General features: G+C 38.3%; 1 protein-coding gene across 1 annotated transcript in view; it reads left to right on the forward strand.

Annotated features, from left to right (window-relative positions):
• The first annotated feature begins 5,655 nt into the window (after positions 1–5,655).
• LOC581549 (phosphoacetylglucosamine mutase) overlaps positions 5,656–21,322 on the forward strand; it is a 40,274-nt gene continuing 24,607 nt past the window's right edge. Inside the window, exons 1-5 of the mRNA XM_030985656.1 lie at positions 5,656–5,899; positions 8,900–8,970; positions 10,436–10,565; positions 13,343–13,438; positions 17,004–17,077. Coding sequence (XP_030841516.1) covers positions 5,805–5,899; positions 8,900–8,970; positions 10,436–10,565; positions 13,343–13,438; positions 17,004–17,077 — 466 coding nt within the window. The 5' untranslated portion in view covers positions 5,656–5,804. The remainder of the gene's footprint in view (positions 5,900–8,899; positions 8,971–10,435; positions 10,566–13,342; positions 13,439–17,003; positions 17,078–21,322) is intronic.

Genomic DNA, 21,322 nt, shown 5'->3' on the forward strand with positions numbered 1-21,322 from the left:
GGTCACTCATTATGTGCAGCTAAGAAGGGACAGTTACAAACTGCAAGACATTTTAAATACAATTTGAATAAAAATGGGATTGTTATGGTTAGTTCAAACACTTTTTGAAAGAGATATATGCAGCCAATGAACTTACTGTAATTTTGAAACGGTTTTAAAACAATGTGGCCCAAAATATTTCTGTACATGGACAATTAACCAACCAGCATCAGGTCATTGACTGTCCTCGGCATACTCGACATTCACAACAAACGACCCCCATCTCCCTCTCTCTCTCTCTCTCTCTCTCTCCCTCTTTCTCTCTCTTCAAACTTCTCTCCTTCTTTTTTTCTTTTAACCTTCCCTTTTCTCTCTTCTAACATATTGTACTTTTGTATGATGATTATTGTTGTCTCGCCGAAATCTGACTCTCTTAATAATAATAATAATAATAATAATAATAATAATAATAATAACAATAATTTTAATTATGATCATTCCATTCCCTTCTCTCTCTCTCTCTCTCTCTCTCTCTCTCTCTCTCTCTCTCTCTCCTTTCTCTCTTTGTACCTCACCTTTTCTCCGAACCCCCCTCTCTCTCTCTCTACTCCATTCGCTTTATCACTCTCACTTTCCCCTGCATACTCTATCTTCTGCTAGTAAATCCTTTCATGTAATGTACACTGTCGCTCATATAGTTGGAATATTTTTGTTTTACCCCAATTCATGGAATTATTTTAAAAATAATTTAAAAATAATAGATCTAGATAATAGTATACATTCTCAAAGTTTATTGAATAACAATTCGCCAATGTGTGTTTTGCGTGACTGTTAAATCATGTGTATGCTACTATACTTATCAACTAGGGGACCTACGCCCTTAAGTCATAAATGACAGTGAGGATTAATGCCCCACAAAAGGGCACTAATATAGCACATCGACACGGTTTTGATCCTGGGGCCTCAAAGTTACGAGGCCATTGCTTTGTCACTGAACCATGACTTACGCAGCGGGGGCTAGGGTAGGGGGCAGTTTCCATAAATTAAAAAAAAACAGAAAATGCAATAAATTGTCAATAATTTATTGCATTTTACCCCGGTCCCCAACATAAAAAAATCCTCTGGACGGCCATGCATTATGGCTCAAGGCATGGGCACACAATTATTATTCAACAAAATCTGAAAATGTATACTATTATCTAGAGTTCTAGATCTATTATTTTTAAATTATTTTTAAAATAATTCCATGAATTGGGGAATTGGGGTAAAACAAAAATATTCCAACTATAATTTATGAGCGACAGTGTACATAAACGAACGCAATATAATTCTGCTGTATTGTCATTATGTTACAGATTTATTTACTATGTTTCGTAATACTATTGTACATGTATATAATTTACATCACTATACATTTGTAAGTTGATCTTTTCAGCCTTGTGCTGCTGATCGGTCATTATATACCAATAAATGAATAATAATAATAATAATAATAATAACAAATCTTGGACCTGGTGTCCCCCATTGCCTGCACACATTTCTGATCAGACACCATTCATAATGTGCTGTGCAACACCCATTCACAACATACAATGGCCATAAGTTTTCTGTGATGGTTGGCACACTTCATAAACTTCATTTTTAAAACTACTTTTTAAGAGCCACCCCTAAATATCTGCATACACCACAACATTCATTGAAAATTGTGTTTTTATATCAGAGCAAAATTTTACGATCAAAATAGGTTACCTTGGTCAATTTTGCCAATTTTCTCGGAAAAAGAGCACATTGTAGTCTTCGAAATGAATTGGATATATGTAGTAGTGTTGTTAAAGAGAAGGCTGAGTTCTGGGAAGAGGTGAACAATAATTTGTGAGCGTTACTCATTCTTATTATGCAAGTGTGGAAGAAATTCAGATAAGACATGTTCCCTGAAAAGCATGGCTCTTCAAATGCCTTCATAATTATTCTAAATATGCATGTAACATCGTAGAAATCTGGGACCGGCTTTTTACGCCACGTGTTCGCAAGCGCGTAGCAAGGATTTCATTTTAGGGGGGGGGGGCGGTAGTGAGCACGCGAAGCGTGCAAATCACTTAAAGAGCGCGGGAAGCGCGCTCCTATAGGGGGGTGGGTGCAGGGAGGGGGAGTTTCCCCCCCTCCCGCGCGAAGCGCGGAAGCTTTGAAAGAAGACGATTCGTTGTACCTTTCTCGACTCATAATCCTTGTCTGAATTCAGTCCCTCCCCTCTCTTGCGCGAAGCTTTGACGTTTCATTAAATTATTAGAGAAAGAAGACGATTCGTTGTACCTCTCTCGACTCTTAATCCTTATCTGTATTCAGTCCCTCCCCTCTCTCACGCGAAGCTTTGATGTTTCATTAAATTATTAGAGAAAGAAGACGATTCGTTGTACCTTTCTCGACTCTTAATCCTTGTCTGAATTCTGTTCCCCCCCCCCCCTCTCGCGCGAAGCTTTGACGTTTCATTAAATTATTAGAGAAAGAAGACGATTCGTTGTACCTTTCCCGACTCATATTTCTTAATTTGAACTCAGTTTCCCCCTTCCTGCGCGAAGCCCGGAAGCTTTGACGATTCATTGTACCGTTCTCGACTCCTTTTCCTTTTTTCTTCCTACGTTCTCTCTCTTTTTTTTTCTTCTCTTTCTCTCTCTCTTTTTTTTTTGGCCGGCGTTTTGGGTGGGGGCGACCGCCCCCACCGCCCCCCCTGGCTACGCGCCTGCGTGTTCGTGTAGTCCCATATACATCTTTCTGTGTACAGTGTTTGTAACTTTACCAAGACTTGGCCAAATTTCGTATCATTTTGATGATTCCAGAACCTTGCAATACACACAAATTCTTATATGCTAGATGATCAACCTTTTCTGGTCGGTTCCACACCGTTTCTTTCACAATGCAATCGCATGACCAGAACTCAACTTCATCTTTAAAGGCCACAAATGGCGCTTTAGCAATATTGGAGCCATCACGGACAGACAGTGATGGGTTCAAGCTTGGTGGTCTCCAATTGCCTGCACCTACCCTAAATAGTTATCTCCAAATAATTTTTTTCCTGCATATTGTGTAAATTTGTGTTGGGTGAGATTGGAAAGTCAAAATATGTATTTTAAAAAAGATCCCCAACCAGACGGTCTGAGACGGATATTCCTATCTAGCTAGATATCGCCTTGAGCCTTGGAGTTAGAGCTTAGATGAACAATATTATGTACACTAATTAGCGGATTATTGTGTAAAGAAAGAAGGTCTCAAATCAAAAGTTACCGTTGCATAGGTTAAAACGGGAAACCAAGGTTCTTGAGAATGGCCTAGTTTGACTTACACACCGGACTTAGGGGGTGCGTTCAAAGGGAGGGAACCCCTTGCATACGCATACGCATACCCTAAATAACACTGAGTGGGGGCCGGGAGGGGTGGACACAATTGTGCCACACTTTTTCAGGTACCTCCTAAAGTGCCACTTTTTACATGGGTAAAGTGTCCTCTTACCACCTCTAATAAGTGCCCCTTCACCTATGATAATTCCCCCTATTCAAATCTGAGAAATGCCAATTTTTATTTGACACATGCCCCTTTTTCTTTCTAATAAACGCCCCTTTTCTTTTTTAATAAGAAGTTAAGAACCACTTCCCCTTTTCATAAATGCCCCTTCTTTACTCCTCTGATAGATGCCTCTATATCAAAATCTCATAGGTGCCCCTTTTCATTTAACAAGTGCGCATTTTTCTTTGTAATAAGTGACCCTTTCAATTCTCACAAGTGCCCCTTTTCATCTCAGGTTAGTGGCCTTTTGCATGTACTTGAAGGGCCTCTTAAAGGTAAAGACCAGTATTGGAAATGCCCCAATTTCAAAAAATGAAATGGAAGCTCTCATTACCAATCATGTGAAAGAATATGTTTTGACTAATACATGATGATAAAAAAATTGCCGGGAAACCGCCTACTAATTCATATATTTGGTAAATTTGTTTCTCTCATGGTCTGTGAGAGATATAGGGTAGTCCCATATACATCTTTCTGTGTATAGTGCTTGTAACTTTACGAAGAATGGGCCAAATTTCTTATCATTTTGATGATTCCAGAACCTTGCAGATGCTAGATGCTAGATGATTTACCTTTTCTGATCGATTCCACAACGTTTCTTTCACAATGCAATCGCATGACCATAACTGGTCTTTACCTTTAACATCTCTGACAAGTGCCCCTTCACCTCACATAATTGTCTCATTTCAAATCTGAGAGGTGTCCCTAATATTTTGACAAGTGCCTCTTTTCATTCTTATAAAAGTCCCCCTTTTCATTTCCGATGAGTGCCCTTATTCAAATTTGAGAGGTGCCCTCAATTAGCATTGTAATAAGTGCACAATTGTATCTCTCGTAAGTGCATTTTTTATTTTGACATGTGTCCCTTGTCCTTTTAAAATAGTGCCATTTTCTTCTGATAATTGCCCTTTTTCCTTTGTTATAATTGCCCCTTTTCCGTTGCTTCTTCATCTCTGGTGAGTGCCCCATATTAGCTGCAAAAAGTGCCCTATTTTCACCTCTGATGATTGCCCTTTTTACTTTGACACGTGCTCTACTCGTTTTCTTTTCTAATAAGTGTTCTTTTCCCTTCTGACAAGTGGCCCCTTTTTCCTTTCACCATAACATGTGTGCCCTTAATCAAATAAGAGCAACATTTTCTTAAATTTTCCCTCAAAGCTCGCTCGTAACGCTCGCTCGCATTTATTTTTTATATAACTATATTTCTTATCAAAGGTCCTTGCAGTCTTTCATTATAAGATTGTGCTTTAAAACCCATCAGGATTAGTTTTTCCTTTTTAACAAATTTCGTTTTTTGCACTGCGACCTCACAAATCTTAATTTAATTTTGCTCGCTTGCAAATGAATATTCAGATCATTACACCCAACTGCCAGAAAAGAGAGAAACAAATTTTGAAATCATCCCTGATAATATATTACAATATAGGGGTAAAATTCCTATGTCTAGTTGTATATTTTCGCTTTGAGGTGTCCCTTTTCAAGAAGGTGCCCAATTTTCCGGAAAATGCCTTTTTTTGTTGGTACCCCCCCCCCCCTGGCACTTCCGAAGATGCTCCGCCGCCCTTGCTACAATCACTTCTATTTTTATAGAACATAGAATAATTTGGGGTTAACCCCCTCATTTTGTTTAATGAAACAAATTGATACCCCCCCCCCCCCACTGAGCGAATTATCGGTGGGTGCGATTTTCACATTTCCGGAGGCAAAAAAAAAGTGCTTTCACTAACCCCCCCCCCCCCCCCCCCCCCCCCCCACCACCACCACCACCACCACTGAGCGAGATATCGGTCGGCTCGATTTTCACATTTTGGGGGCAACTAATATTGTGTTATTTGTGTAATCATTGTTCATATATAATTAATGTGAACATTATTATTTGAATATTATGGATAGATCTATATTAACAACATTATTCACATATAATGGATATAGTGATTATTTATAAATAATCATACACTTTTTATTGCATCGTATATAAATATTATATTAAGGTAAATAATGATTTACAATTTTATAAATAATTGGTGTATATAATAAGTCTACTAACGGCGTCTCATAGATTCCGGCCAGGATCAACGTGTTACGTTCAATTCACTGATCTCTACGGAAAAATCGAATCAGTGGTTACGTTACGTTGGTTTGCATGATTTGAATAGGCGAATATCGCGCGCCGATATCAGGGCAATCATATCGGCTCACACTTGTTGTAGAGCTAGATGTCTACTAGCAGTAATCTAACACATTACTACTAAGGCTCAGCAGGGAAAATGGAGTATTTCAAAAAAATAGCTACAGGATCTTCCCGGCATTGTAAACCTATCGACCAGAAGTATTCTTATGGCACCGCAGGATTTCGTTGCCGGTAAATATCTCTGTTCTATTACGGTACTGTTCATTGGTCACATTACACGTAAACATGGTAAAGAAGGCCTAAGCCTAGGCCTAGATGATCTAGACCCTAGAGAATCTTGCTTTGACAGGGAAAATTGTGGGAAGAAGGAGTAGGCCTAGATCTAGGGGAAGAAGGAGGATACTTTGGATGGACAGTCTGCAGAAATTGTTGGAAGAGAGAGGAGTGAAAGAACTGGGATTGGTACTAATACAGAAGGTTATAGGAGCAGAGGGTTGTGGAACAGCGTGATCGCCAAGGTCAAACGATATGGCACTTAGAATCTAGTTAGAGAGAGAGAGAGTTACTGTTCAGATATGCGTAGACTCGGCCTCGGAGCACACATACTTATATTGTGTGTTGTGTATATTTGTGTATAGGTCTAATAATACCTGCCTTACAGCAAGTATGCAGTGCTACAGGTCAATACGCATTAGCATTGACTCTCTATGCTGCTTTGCTGGAGTGGCTTAGAGTTGACTCCAGGAAGCGTCGGAGCTTCAGCGGCTGCATTGGAAAACATTTAAACAGCGGGTTGGGTGACATTATCTCAAAATATGCAAAGCCAAAGGGAGTATTTACAATTTTGACTTACTAATCAGGGGCGGATCTAGCTTTTTGCTCGGGGGGGGTTGACCAATAATGACGATGCAGAGCATCGTCCACGAGCCGCGAAGCGGCGAGCCGATTTTTTTTGGGGTGTTTATTTGAACCCCGTAAGTGATGTTTTCCTGGCATCTATTAACACAATGGAGACCATAAAAAGCAGTGCATGATAACGTCTTTTTAAATCAAGTAACAGTTAAATACACAGTTATATCCAGAGTTATCATGTGTTTGGTTAAGTTACCAGATGAGTTGAATATCTTCTCACAATATTTGCACTTGAAAGGGTTTCTCTCCAGCGTGCGTTCTTTTTTTCTTTTCTTTTTTTTCTTTTTTTTTTCCTTTTTTTTTTTTTTTTTTTTTTAATGTGGGGATTTTGGGGATGAGAATCGGCAACGCTGGCCTAGCTTGTCACTTCGGCGGTGGCCCGTTTCCTCAAAAAAGCTGATGGAGGGGGGGGGGGGGGCAAGGGACTCTGTGACATTTGTTCGCCCAACCCCCCCCCCCCCCCCCAAAAAAAAAAAAAAAAAATAATAATAATAATAATAATAATAATAATAATAATAATAATAATAATAATAAATGAAATAAATACATAGAAATAGAATAAAATAAAATTACAAGTTTAAAAAAAAAGATAAGATTTAAAAAAACGGTCCCCGGATTTTTTTTTTGGGGGGGGGTTGCAACCCCCCCAACCCCCCCTCTAGATCCGCTTCTGCTAATACTACAATCTAAGGTTGCTCGACTCCTCTGGGTATCTCCCTGGCCACTTGAAATTATAATTTAAAGAAGTCTTCGATTGGAAAAAGGGGGTGATTCGTCGTCCTACCCTGACGATTCTTCCATGTATCAACGATTCAACATGGCGAGGAGAAAGTATGCATGCGCGGTAGTGCGTACTTCTATTTTCTTCAAATTATAATTTCAAGTGGCTAGTGGCTAGCGAGATGCCCAGAGGAGTCAAAATTGTAATTACTCTCTTTGCATATTTTGAGATAATGTCGTCCAACCCGCTGTTTGAATGTTTTCCTATGCAGCCGCTGAAGCGGCGTCAGAGCTTCCTGGAGTTAGCCTAGAGTAGGCTACAGTAGATGGAAAATATCTGTCTCTTTCTTTCGTTCGTTAACTCATCCATCTCATCTAGCGTTAGACAGAAATAACCGTCTGGTATCGTATGGGTCATTCTTTGATAAAACTGACATTTGTTGACATTCCCCATACCCTGACGGAAACCCAGACAGCTCGCACAGGGGGAAGAGATTGAGCCGCCTCTGGACCACTTTCTACAAAAACTTTCTACAAAAACTTTCTACCAAAACTTTCTACAAAAACTTTCTCCCCCGATTTTCTTTATTTAGATGAGATCTCTCATCTAGATCTAATTTTCTGATTTATAAATCAGAAAGAAAAAAAATATGTATATTTTTATCCTATATACAGTTATCAAAGTTTTTATGGCTTATTTCCAAACGCGAAATTTACGGACTTACTTACGTGTATAAGCTGGAAGACACATGTAGACAACACAACAGTCAAAACTAGCTGGAGAAGGAGTTATTGTTACTTGCACAATGAACACTTTTTACTACTCAAGTCTAAAACCATTTGGGACCTCTTTTTTGGAGGCTCACACAATGCAGCATGGCACACTCGTTCACAGCACTACACAATAGTACAAAAATACTCTACCCAGAGGACTGTACTTGCACTGGAAGAAGAAGAAGAAGAAGAGGAAGAAGGAGAAGGAGGAGGAGGAGGAGGAGGAGGAGGAGGAGGAGGAGGAGGAGGAGGAGGAGGAGGAGGAGGAGGAGGAGGAGGAGGAGGAGGAGGAGGAGGAGGAGGAGGAGGAGGAGGAGGAGGAGGAGGAGGAGGAGGAGGAGGAGGAGGAGGAGGAGGAGGAGGAGGAGGAGGAGGAGGAGGAGGAGGAGGAGGAGGAGGAGGAGGAGGAGGAGGAGGAGGAGGAGGAGGAGGAGGAGAAAAAGAAGGAGAAGGAGAAAAGATCTTGGAACTTGGCATCTCTGCCAATATTAAACAAGTGCTCTGATTGGCCATTGACTGTCATAAAGGTTTATAATTATCATTGCAGCATGAGCTAAATCCAGGATTTTGTTTCAGAATCAGAGACAAAAACTATTTCTGCATTACTCTACAGGGACATTGCGGCACTGCACATGCGGTGCCTTTATGATGAACATTACTTGTCCCACAGACTCCCACTCTGCCTTGTGACATGTTTTCAGAGCAATAAATACAGTGTAACACATTTCAGTGTTACACTGGAAGAAAACAAAAACAATGGCAGGTGTCCTCCAAGCATGACCCTCTTTTTAATGTTAATTTTATTCATTTTTGTCTTCATTTCAGGGCTAATCTGCTAGATTCTGTGATGTATAGGATGGGAATTCTTGCGGCACTTCGGTCAAAACAGACAAAAGGTATGCTGCTACATTCTTACAGTCAGCACGTAGAACTTTAGCTTACATTTAGCACATGCGCAAACCTTTCAACCGATCTTGGCAAATCACAGCTTCATTTTACTAAATTGGCACCGACAAGGGCCCTTCTAAGTTCTTATTGACTATCGCTGTTTTCCATTAACTCAATGCTTTAAGATATTTCTACGACGAGCAAACTTGCGATTTTCGTTTTTTTTTATACTACATTTCAGTCAAACCCTCTATTTGTTATGATTTTTTCACTTAAGTATTTCACTTAATTTTAATTCTTACGTAACTATTTTGTAAGTTTGAACACTTCTCATTTTCGTCATATTTAAGGTACAAACTGGAAATTTATTCTGAGATGTTAGCTGATTTTTCTATTTTATGCGTCAGTTATGTGTGAAGTGCATCACCTGTTTAAAGCAGGACAAAATCTCTGGTTTGACGTAATATTACGTTTTGACTTTGCCATTGAACTTAAGTTGCGCTTAGGTTAAGTAGGCCCTCTCTCACTTTAATTTGAAGCCACTCGAGCGGATCGGCCAATGAGAGCTTGTAAACTCACTGTACAGCGCTCCATGCGCAAAGTTCTTCATGGTCAGCTCCATGAAATGGGTGATTCCATCAATAATGTTACATATCAGTATCCCTGTTTGATATGACATTGTTCCTTTTATCACTTTCGCTGGAAAGTGCAGGAAAGTGCTGAAAAGTATAAAGAGTCAAGACTAATTTTCAAGGGAACTGATTATGCACATAGGCTTTTCAGCTTCAATTGTGTGCTAGCCTAACAAAGCAACATGTGCTGTGGTTCAACTTACACAATCTATGTTACTGTACATTAACTGCTCTGAGCAATAAATTACAAGGACACCCTCTGATGAAAGCAAATAAATTACATTTCAAAATATTGTGATATAATGTAAGAGGGAGATAAAAAGATCATAAATAGAGAGATAAAAAGTCAGTGAGAGAATTCATGTTATTTGCTCTGTCTCCTAACCATTACAAGCCAGAGCAAATAACACTGAGTTCCTATAGGAACTATATTTATTCAGATGGTCATATCTCAGCCAATGCTTAACATATTCAATTGGTTTTCGACATTTTGGACATTATTTTGATGCTCTTTCGGAAAATGAAGAAAAATGTGAAAATTCTAAAAAATAGATTTTTGATGACGTCACACTTCACCACTCTATATATATACTGTAGATAGAAAGAAAGAAAGGCAAGTGGGGCAGACTTAGTAATCAGAATACATCAGATTGTAGTATGAGGGTGTGTGTAGACCAAGCGGAAATGTAATATTTTGTAAATGGCAAGAAATGGTGCATGAATTAACAAAAATAAACAATATTTGTTAAAAAAGGCACTTAAAGAGCCGTCCAACCCTGAGCCCTTTTATTATAAATGTGATAGGTATTGATTGTTAATTTCCCTTTCCTCTTTATACCAGCCACTGTTGGTGTGATGATAACCGCTTCCCACAACCCAGAGGAGGATAATGGTGTGAAGCTAGTAGAGCCTATGGGAGAGATGCTGGTACCAAACTGGGAAGGTTATGCTTCTCGGATGGCAAATTCTAGGTAAGTTACATAGTACTGGTAGTGGGGCGTTTTGCAATCAATTGTAAATCCCCAAAATCAACCTTGCGATTATTTGAAAATTTGCAATTAATCGCAACTCAACTTTCTTCCAACACTGTATTAGTAAGAGAGAGAGAAAGAGAGGGGGGGGGGGGATAATAATAGCTAGATCTAGTTAACTTAATTTAATTGTTATAACTTTAATCCTAACAAAATCCTAGGAAATTAAGGAGACTAGTGGGGCGTCGCAAGAAAGTTGAGGTGCAATCGATTGCAAATATCAGTTGAAAATTGTGCAACTTTCAATCAATTGCAACTTTCTTGCAACGCCCATAGGACTCAGAAGTAGTGCTGTAGTCAAACGTTTAACCGTCCGGTATCCGACCGCCCATGGCGGATTCCGTTTTCAATTGGACGGTTTCGTTTTCCCGATTTTTTTATTATTTTTTTTAATTTTTTTTATTTTTTATTTTTTTTTAATAATTTTTTTTTTTTTTTTTTTTTTTTAAAGTTTCGATTTATGCCCCTCCACCTGGCACTATGCCTGGCAATGTCTCCCAGCTCAGTAATCTGTGTGTTGACTCACCACTCCAAAACTAGAACAACACTCCAATTTGTCTGTCATCTTGGTTTGAAAGTAATCTTTGTAATAGATCTCATCATCTCAATATGTAGTTTATAATAATAATTCATCCAACTTTTAATTTACATTAATGATCTTACACATTCTTCTAAAAACATTCTTCTAAAAACAACATTGTTACTATTATTTGTGACAAGTTCACAAGCACAAATCGGCCCCTTTAAATGCACCTCGCAGTTAAATGAAAGTTGCCGACAGAGTCGGTAAAAAACAAAAAACAAAAAACAAAACCGTCCGGTTTTGACTGGCGGTTAAACGGAATTGGAGATATCCGTGATGTTACAGCACTACTCAGAAGTATTTTCTCTGTATTAAATTGTTTTATTTTTAAGTAAGAGCTGCAGTTCCAATTTCATCAAAAGCCAGGGTACCCTCAATTTCCTGCATCATGTCAATCCGACATAGATGTGCTTTTCACACTGGTAAAATTGTGCTTAGCCAGGGACTGTATGTGGGGCTTAAAGGGGGTCTTAGTCCACTTTCTGTTCAGACACTAATTTACCAAAGTGGGCTAGTCCCACCTCTAGTACGGGGTGAGTTGGCCCTGCAAAAAAGAAGGGCTAACTAACTCTGCAAATGCGGTGCAAAGCAAATTAATGAGAACAGAAACAAAAAATGGTCCAATACTACGCAATGGAGCGGCCAGAGGCGTTGCAAGAAACCATCTGTCCAATAAGAAATATGCATTTCCTGCAAAAGGTCATGTCAAGCACACGCTTATTGTATATTATATATCTCGTACATAGATTCTTATTCACTGATTGGTCAAAACTATATCACAGGACAAGGTGCATCTCAATCTATCATTGTGTCAGAGGGTTTTTGCAGAACCCTGTGATAGTAAGCCTAACCTTGTGATAGTATGCCTAACCCCTCCGCAAATTTTGCACACACACAGAGCGTACAGGAGTTCAAATGCCCTCCAGCAGGCAACTCCTGCAGTGTCACGGCGCTCAAGCAATGCAATTTACACTGAGCTGCATTAACTGCACTACCTTGCAGTACATGTATAAATTGGATTTCCGTATGTTGGATTTCTTTTAGTATTTGTATACTAGTGTACATACTACATGTACAATGCAGACTTTTTGCAGGAAATTGTTTATACTACTGGTATTCTTTTTCAAGGCAACTTTTATTAAAGGAGTGATCTTACTGAAATGATAAAGGATTTAGACTACGTTTCAAAAACTCTGCTGAATAACAAGCAATTACCTTTTTATGCCTCCGTTACAGTACAAAGTAGCCGGAGGCATTATGTTTTCTGTCCGTCCGTCCGTCTGTACGTCCCGTTTTTGTGATCGCATTATCTCAAGAACCTATTGATAGAATAGCGCCAAACTTGGGTCATGTATGTATCTTGCAGAACCAATGAACTGATTAGATTTCGGGGTAATGAAGTCAAAGGTCATACTAGATCATGTGTGAACATCACATTCAAAAGACTGCAGACTGCATAGAGAGAATCAGAAATATCCAAAATAGATGAGGATAAAACACTCATTTCATATAGTGTCAGTGTGCCAGTCACCTCAATCCCAGCCAATAATGCTATCAGAGTAGTACACCAGTGTTGAATGAACAATAACAGTTGGAAAGATGGCATATTGCTGAGTCACAACCAGGTCGTAGAAGCAGTTTCTATTTATTTTTTTATTTGTTAGTCCTTTTTTTAGTAGAGTGGCTCCATCAGTAGTTAAATACTGATTTCCATGGAGGCCCTTCAACATACATGTAAATACAACATTTACAAACATATTGATGTAAACAATACAAATCGAGACAAACTACATTTGTGTACATACTACATACTTTCGAGGTTTGAGGGGAAATACTCTATTCAACAACATGCAATCATACAATGGGCTCCCCATTTCTCCAAAAGTAGCAAACCTGGACATGCAAACTGAAAGCACTTAATGTACAAGTTTCAATGGTAATAAACCAAGTCCATATATCTTTTCTTCATAACTTTTTAAAGTCATGTTTTGTAGTGTTGCGATCATTCAGTGTTGATTGTATGATTCTTTGGAAATGTCATTTGTCATATTTACCAGAAGTGAAAAATGAATACATGTACTATCTGTAAGATTTCTTTAATTTGTTTCTATCTTTTTCTGTAATATGATTGCAGCGATGAGGACCTTGAGTGTACAGTGAAGACAGTGGTAAAAGAAGCACAGGTTGACATCTTAGCACCTGCTAATGTCTTTATAGCCAGAGATACAAGGTAAGCAGTGCATGCCCACTGTGCTTTGAAATAAACGGTAATGAGAAATATGAAATTGCATAGAATTGTTTTGTACAGTCAAACCTGCTTTATTGACCACCTGTCTATAAGACCACCTGTCTACAAACGCCACATTTGTTGTTTCCCTTGAAAATGGTTTCTTATTTAAGCATGTACTTAAAGAACCTGTCTACAAAGACCACCTGTCTACAAAGGCCACTTTTTGTGTTTCTTTTGGGTGGTTGCTATAGACAGGTTTGACTGTACATGTAATTTGGGCTTACCGGTATGTTTGATGAATTTTCAATATGACTTGTGTGAGTAGTTATGTTTCATGTAAGGGATACTTGATGCGTGTTCATGTAAATGTATGTGTATTTCGACAACACAGTTATCGAAAAATGAGATCACTTAGGGAAACAAGAAAGTGTCTCCATATCACTTTCATTTTGTCTACAGCCCACTAGACTGACAATATGGGTCTTTTGGAACTTCTGAACTATTTACAGGTTTACTAGACCGATAGCCCACAAGACCAAAAGCCCCCCCCCCCCCCCCCCGTCTGACAAAGGTTCTGGACAATGTCAGTCTTTTGGGTCTTCAAGCCACTTTTCAGAAGGTTCACTAGACCGATAGCCAACAAAATCAAGAGCTTTTGTGAAATAAAAATTTCAAATAGCGCCTAAGGCCATTACATGGTAGCTGCAACCATACAAAAATGTCAAAATATGCAGTTTGGATAGCGTATATAATTTCCAAACAGGAATAGCAAATCGGTCGATTGTAGTCAAGAAATATTGTTTTAAAGCTACAGTAATATCAGTCTTGAGAGGGAGCTATGAAACATAAAGAGTTTATATTTACAATTTCATCACTTTAGACTTGATTTCAACGGCGACAACGATAATTGACTATTGTAAAACTGATATGCTTCCAATATGTTCATTTGAACCAAATTCATGACCCCATTCCAAAACTTTGAAAATAAGCCGGGGTTTCTTCAGTTTTTCTACATGATATTGAGCTGTGAATCAGCTGAAAATTACAGAACTGCTTTATTATGGTCATTTACATTCAAGGCATCGTTTAAAATGTTAAATCTGAGATGCACATCCCTAAGTGTTATCAGTGTCTGTGATATGGTGTAATATTGAAACCAAGTCGATGCGCTAGTGCCCTTTGGTAAGGCATTAATCCTCATTACCAGGTCCCTCAGAGAGGACCTAAAGCTGCCGGCCGTCTGGTTGCTTACTAACAAGCATTTATGCTTTCTTAGCAGCCAGGTAAAATAACCACCACCACAACTACCAAGAAGTGCCTTAAAAAAGTAAAAATCTTTGTGTGACCGCTTTAACCATACTCGTTTTCCCCAATAGACTGTAGTGGTATGAAAACCGTTAGGAAAACGCAAATTTGGTTTCGATTTCCAATCATAAATATCTTGATAATCAGACAGGTGATCGGCTTGTTAAACTCATGGGGCTCCTGACTGACCTAAAGGTTTATAATTACGTTTGCAGCATGAGCTAAATCCAGGATTTTGTTTCAGAACCTGAGACAAAGTTATAGGATCCCTTTAATAGTATGATTTTGGAGCATTGCATTAAAAAGTAAGTGTTTCAACATTGTTTATTATTTTTCTCCTATTTGTTTTGTACATGTGTGTAAACATTTAGTCCCTACTTCTCAGCAGATCCGTTGGTATGAGGTCCATACTGTTAATGGTTAGACTTCATGGGCGAAACTCTGAAATTGAGATCTATTTTCATCATGATTGCCACAATTTTTATATAGTTTTCATGAATAGAGGTTTGAAATCAAAGCTTGGATTGTGATTATTCTGGCCATGTACACTGATTTTTGATAATTGTTTTTCAAAGTAAAGTTTTCAGAACAAAATCAAACTTTGAGATGGTGTAAGAGTGTTGCTTGCGCACTCTTGATCTCCATTCTGCACGCTGGCTGGCTGCATGCTCCTGTGCCAGCATGGCCCTCTCACTTGCGCGCTCTTGATCTCCATTCTGCACGCTGGCTGGCTGCATGCTCCTGTGCCAGCATGGCCCTCTCACTTGCCCGCTCTTGATCTCCATTCTGCACGCTGGCTGGCTGCATGCTCCTGTGCCAGCATGGCCCTCTCACTTCTGATTATTATTGTTTAATTTATATGAGTATCAAATTTCTTGATTTTAAACGAATACCGTAAATCTACGTGTATAAGGCGCACTTTTTTGCCGCCGAAAAAATTTGAAAGTCGGGGGTGCGTCTTATACACAGGTAGAGAAAAAAGTTTTTTTTTTTTTTTTTTTTTTTTTTTTTTTTTTTTTTTTTTTTTTTTTTAAAGTTTCGATTTATGGCGCTATGCCTGGCAATGTCTCCCAGCTCAGTAATCAGTGTGTTTACTCACCACTCCGAAACTACAACACTCAAATTTGACTGTCATCTTGGTTTGAAAGTAATCTTTCTAATAGATCTCAATATGTAGTTTATAATAATAATTCCTCAATTTTTTTTTCTATAACAAATGGTGTACCACAAGGTACTCCATTGTCAGAAATTTAGAGGATGCTATTCATATCATGCATGACTATTGATGTTTGGCATAGAACACAGTGCTTGTGCTAGGTGATGTGATGAGGCTGGTGTGGGACACTTGGTATCATGAAGCCTTAGAGTCTGGACCTGTTTTTAATTTACATTAATGATCTTACACATTCTTCTACAACGACATTGTTACTATTATTTGTGACAAGTTCACAACTTCATCTGCACCTCGATGTAAAATGAAGGTCCTTCCCCGCGTGGATTTTCGGCAACAAAACAACAACAAAACAAAAAACAATTTTTTTTTTTTTTTTTTTTTTGCCCCCAAAATAGGGGTGTGCCTTATACACAGGTGCGCCCTATACACGGAGATTTACGGTACACTATTTTTTGTTGTTGACTTCCTAGTTACTATGTATCATCACCTCCAGCTTTGCCATCAGATTAAAAGATATGCACCATGAGGCCTTCATTTTTTACGTACCTTTTGATAGTCCTATTTGATGCGAGTCATCCCACTTGTTGGTTTAAGGCCATGAAGGCTGTGCATAAAACAAATTGGCTTTGTCTTGTGTCTCACAGAAAGCTATGTGTCTATACACCAAGTCCTGGCTATTACTCAGTGATTATTATGCATCTGTATGGAAAATGTTGAACATAGACCATTACAGGGGATGAAGAAGAAAATAATTCCAGAAAGCTATTGTTTAAGGTTTCTTGTATACCAGATTAAATGCAGAACTGGTCAGAAATGGCATTTAACACTTTTAACTTGAAGTCTAACAGTTGTGTACTCTGATGAATTATATGATAAAACTAAATAGAAGTTTGTGCACACAAAGACTTTCATTTATCCTCAAATGATATGCAATTAACATTGTGGGAATTTGTAACTGTTCAATGAAACGTTTCACAAAGTGCGTGGCTGCCTGTAAAGATTACTTTTTGATACTTGTCTACCCATATTAGATTGTCTATAATGATATGTATGTATGTATCTTTACTTTATGTTTGACTTGTCCAGACCCAGCAGTGTAGTTCTTGCTCAGTCTCTAAAGGATGGGGTCACTGCCATGGAAGGTCAACTTACAGATTATGGTAAGCTATAACTTATCGTTGCAAAAATAATAATAAGGGAACGCACAAATACGCAGAGTAGTGTAGTTGGCTTGGATGAGTCAATCTCAACACTACAGGATTCTTGTGGCAGAGTGGATCATGATGTGGTGCTGGTACCAAATAGGGGCTCCTACACTACAGGATTCTTGTGGCAGAGTGGATCATGATGTGGTGCTGGTACCACCTTTAGGGGCTCCTACACTACATGATTCTTGTGGCAGAGTGGATCATGATGTGATGCTGGTACCACCTTTAGGGGCTCCTACACTACAGGATTCTTGTGGCAGAATGGATCATGATGTGATGCTGGTACCACCTTTAGAGGCTCCTACACTACAGGATTCTTGTGGCAGAGTGGATCATGATGTGGTGCTGGTACCACCTTTAGGGGCTCCTACACTACATGATTCTTGTGGCAGAGTGGATCATGATGTGATGCTGGTACCACCTTTAGGGGCTCCTACACTACAGGATTCTTGTGGCAGAATGGATCATGATGTGGTGCTGGTACCACCTTTAGAGGCTCCTACACTACAGGATTCTTGTGGCAGAGTGGATCATGATGTGGTGCTGGTACCACCTTTAGGGGCTCCTACACTACATGATTCTTGTGGCAGAATGGATCATGATGTGATGCTGGTACCACCTTTAGAGGCTCCTACACTACAGGATTCTTGTGGCAGAGTGGATCATGATGTGGTGCTGGTACCACCTTTAGAGGCTCCTACACTACAGGATTCTTGTGGCAGAGTGGATCATGATGTGGTGCTGGTACCACCTTTAGAGGCTCCCAGGCAGAATGCACTGGCCACTCTTACGATCCAACATGAGGTCTTGCATTGCAGCAGATAACAAAATTATTAACTTGCCATTTTCATTTTTTCTATGTGAAAATGCCATTCATTAAAATCAGGTACTGAACATTCCTAAACTCATTTTAAAAAGTGCTGTATTTTAAAGCCAAAACACTTTCTGCGCGTCTTGCAAACATTCATTGTTTATACGTTAAAAAAGATGACATTAAACTGTGTTTTATTGACTTTGTATGATTTAATGCTTGACATCCCAATGAAATTAATTAGAAGAATAGCAATCAAGGACAACCAAACAACGTTTTTTGGGGGCCTAATGGTTATTATTTCTCAAACAGTATTGGGGAGATTAAAGCCAAATTTTGAGTATACCGTTACATGGTGAATCTAAGTTGAGGAACCATTTGTAAAATGAATGTTATCATAGGTGGTGTAGCTTACTTGTTTTTCTGATTTCGCTAATTACTCTGAATTACAATTCTTTTTTACAAATCATATGGCAGATACTATTTATATTTATACATGTACAGTACAATTTGGTGATAATTGTATGTTTTAATTTTTTTATAGACATTTTATTTGATTGTTACCAGAACTCTAATTTACTGCAATATGGTAATGCAGGTAATAATAAATAATGATATTCCGCTTTCAGAGCTGCCAACCATTCCGTTTTTCCCAGAATTATTCAGTTTTTTTCATCCAATTTACATATTTATTTTATACAAAATACGTTTTTAAAATATTTTTTTAATTAAAAACAACTGCCCTAAAATGTTATTTCGATCACAAAGTCAATAGAAAACTAAGGTTAAAATATACTTGAAGAGAAAAATATTCGCACAAAGAATTAAATGCTGATAATTCCAAAATAACAACAAAATACCTACCGTAGATCTCCATGTATACACTCGCCTGTGTAAAAGACGCACCCCTATTTTTAGCAGATACCTTAGTACGTTAGAAAACCCTCATTTTGCTACGAGGAGGGCAAAATTGAAGGCACCGATTTGTGCTTGTGAACTTATCACAAATTATAGTAACAATGTCATTTTAAAACTTAAGATGACAGACACATTTTTCTTTGAGTCCAAACAGAAATTCAGACATAGGCTAGTTTGGTTTTAGATTGGTGAGTCGAAATCCAATGTGTGAGTGAGCTGGGACCATGCCGGTGCTCTACCGGGTACAGGTATAAGACGCACCCCCGACTTTTGAATTTTTCCGGTGGAAATTAAGTTTGTCTTATACACAGAGATTTACGGTACTTGTAAATAAACTATAGGTCCTAATATGGTAAAAACTGCATAGGGAATGGACATTTCTGCATTGGAAGTATTTCGCGCATGGTTGTAAGTTTTTGTTTTAATGATTTCCTTTTTTTTGCCATCATGGTTCCTTTTTTTGGTCGCACAAGGTTGGCAGCTCTGCGCTTTTATATAGCGCTAAATACAATGTCTCTAAGGGCTTTACAGATATACTATTACCCCGGTCATTGGATTCAGTAGCATTCAGTAACATTATACCTGTTACATTGTTGTTTGATCACTCAATTAAAAAAGCAACTCACAGTTGTTATGTTGGGGAGGCTGTGAGAAATGTAATGTTCATTGGGAGATGTGGGGTAATAGCAAATCTTGATGTCTCAGTCTTTTAATTTTAACATTTTTTTCCTCTTTTTCCTCTTTCCTCTAGTGAGGTGTTCATGCAATATTCAAACAACATTATTTCACTTACAATTAAGCAAAACAATGGAACATCAATAATACACATAATTTTGTTCAAATATAACTACCGGTAAACAAATTTGCAGGAAATTTCATATTTTGTACTTTCAAATGTTCATTTATTTCTATTCTGTGAGCCATTTCTCTCTTAAAGGAGCTACTCCAAGAAAATTCACTAACAACTCATAATTAGAACAAATTACATATGGATAGAAAGATTTTCTCTTGAATAACACAAACAATTTGCTGAGAAATCATATAGATATCATGGAAAGGCGTAAAATGCAATTTTTCAAGATCCTCATTAGACCCCCGAACGCCCCTGAACGCAAGTCAAACACAAAAGCGTAGCGAGCTCTGAATCGTGACGTCACACACTGGACGAACAGCTCAGTGCCGTGTTGCAGTATCACTATGAAAATGACGGACAAAGAAAGCGGACAAAATATACAGTTCCTCAGGTACACAAAGGAACATCCCTTCACTGCTTTGTAAAAAGGTGAATATGCATGTGACACCTGTTCTACACATTTTTACATAATAGCAGTGAAGGGATGTTCCCTTGTCTACCTGAGGAACTGTATATTTTGTCCGCTTTCTTTGTCAGTCATGTTCATAGTGTATGCGGCTAGCCAGCCGTGTCCCATATGTGACGTCACAAATATTGACGCTCTACAAAGGACCGCTGAAGGCAGAAAATCTGGATCTCAAAACTAACATTTTTGAGAGTTGATTACTGTGGCCCCAAACATATTTTGAAGAGAAGAGTTGTTGTATTTGATCGACAAGGCTTCCCCTTTGCAGTGATATGAGTTTTGCATCAATTCAAAACACTTTTGATTCTTCGTGTGGCTACTTTAAATGAATAAATCAAATTGAAATTTCTATTTTCATACCCATACTTATTACAAAAAATAATCATTTTATAAATAGACCAAAAAGCAATTGTCATAATCAAATATATTTTGGTTTGCGAATTCATTTTGAGTACCGCTAAAAAAAAAAAAATATCTATCTGGATTTTAAGATTAAAAGCATGTACAGTTGTAAGACTAAGTCCTTGAAATATTCAAAGAAGGTTTTGTTTGCCTTACATGAAATAAAAGCAAGTAAATGCAGTTGGCTTGAGTTTGAAAACTACTATATTGTCTAAATCTTTATAATCTTGAACAAAGGGCACTTGATTACCTTAGCATACTATGAATTTGAAAAAGGACTTAAATGGATGATAGGCTGGAAACTGTTTCTTTTAGCAGTTAATAGATAATGAAGGTTTATAGTTTATAGGGGATAACGTTTTAGTGTAAAAAGGACACACTTAATGATCTAGAGAAAAGACATTTGAAAGCTTTAGAAACACACACATTTATATTTCTCAAAGGGGCACAGTTTGTTCTTTTGAAATTTGGGGCAATATGTCCCCTGCCCCCCCCCCCCCCCATCCCTGGCTCTACTGCCTTTCATTTTGGTTTTACAAAAATAGGTTCCTAATACTAGACAAAGCTGCTTAGATTCTGTGAAACTAGATATGACTCTTTGGATGACCGCAAAGGTCACAGTTTGTGAGAGGCGGTGGAATATATTAGTAAAAAGGGGGCACTTATGAAAGGGCAATTACATCAAAAGTAACAAGGGGAAATTATCGTATTTGACAGGGGCACATATCATAGGTGAAAATGGGGCTT

The sequence above is a fragment of the Strongylocentrotus purpuratus genome, unplaced genomic scaffold (genome assembly GCF_000002235.5).
Source record: "Strongylocentrotus purpuratus isolate Spur 01 unplaced genomic scaffold, Spur_5.0 spur5_scaffold_15, whole genome shotgun sequence".
Taxonomy (NCBI): Eukaryota; Metazoa; Echinodermata; class Echinoidea; order Camarodonta; family Strongylocentrotidae; genus Strongylocentrotus; species Strongylocentrotus purpuratus.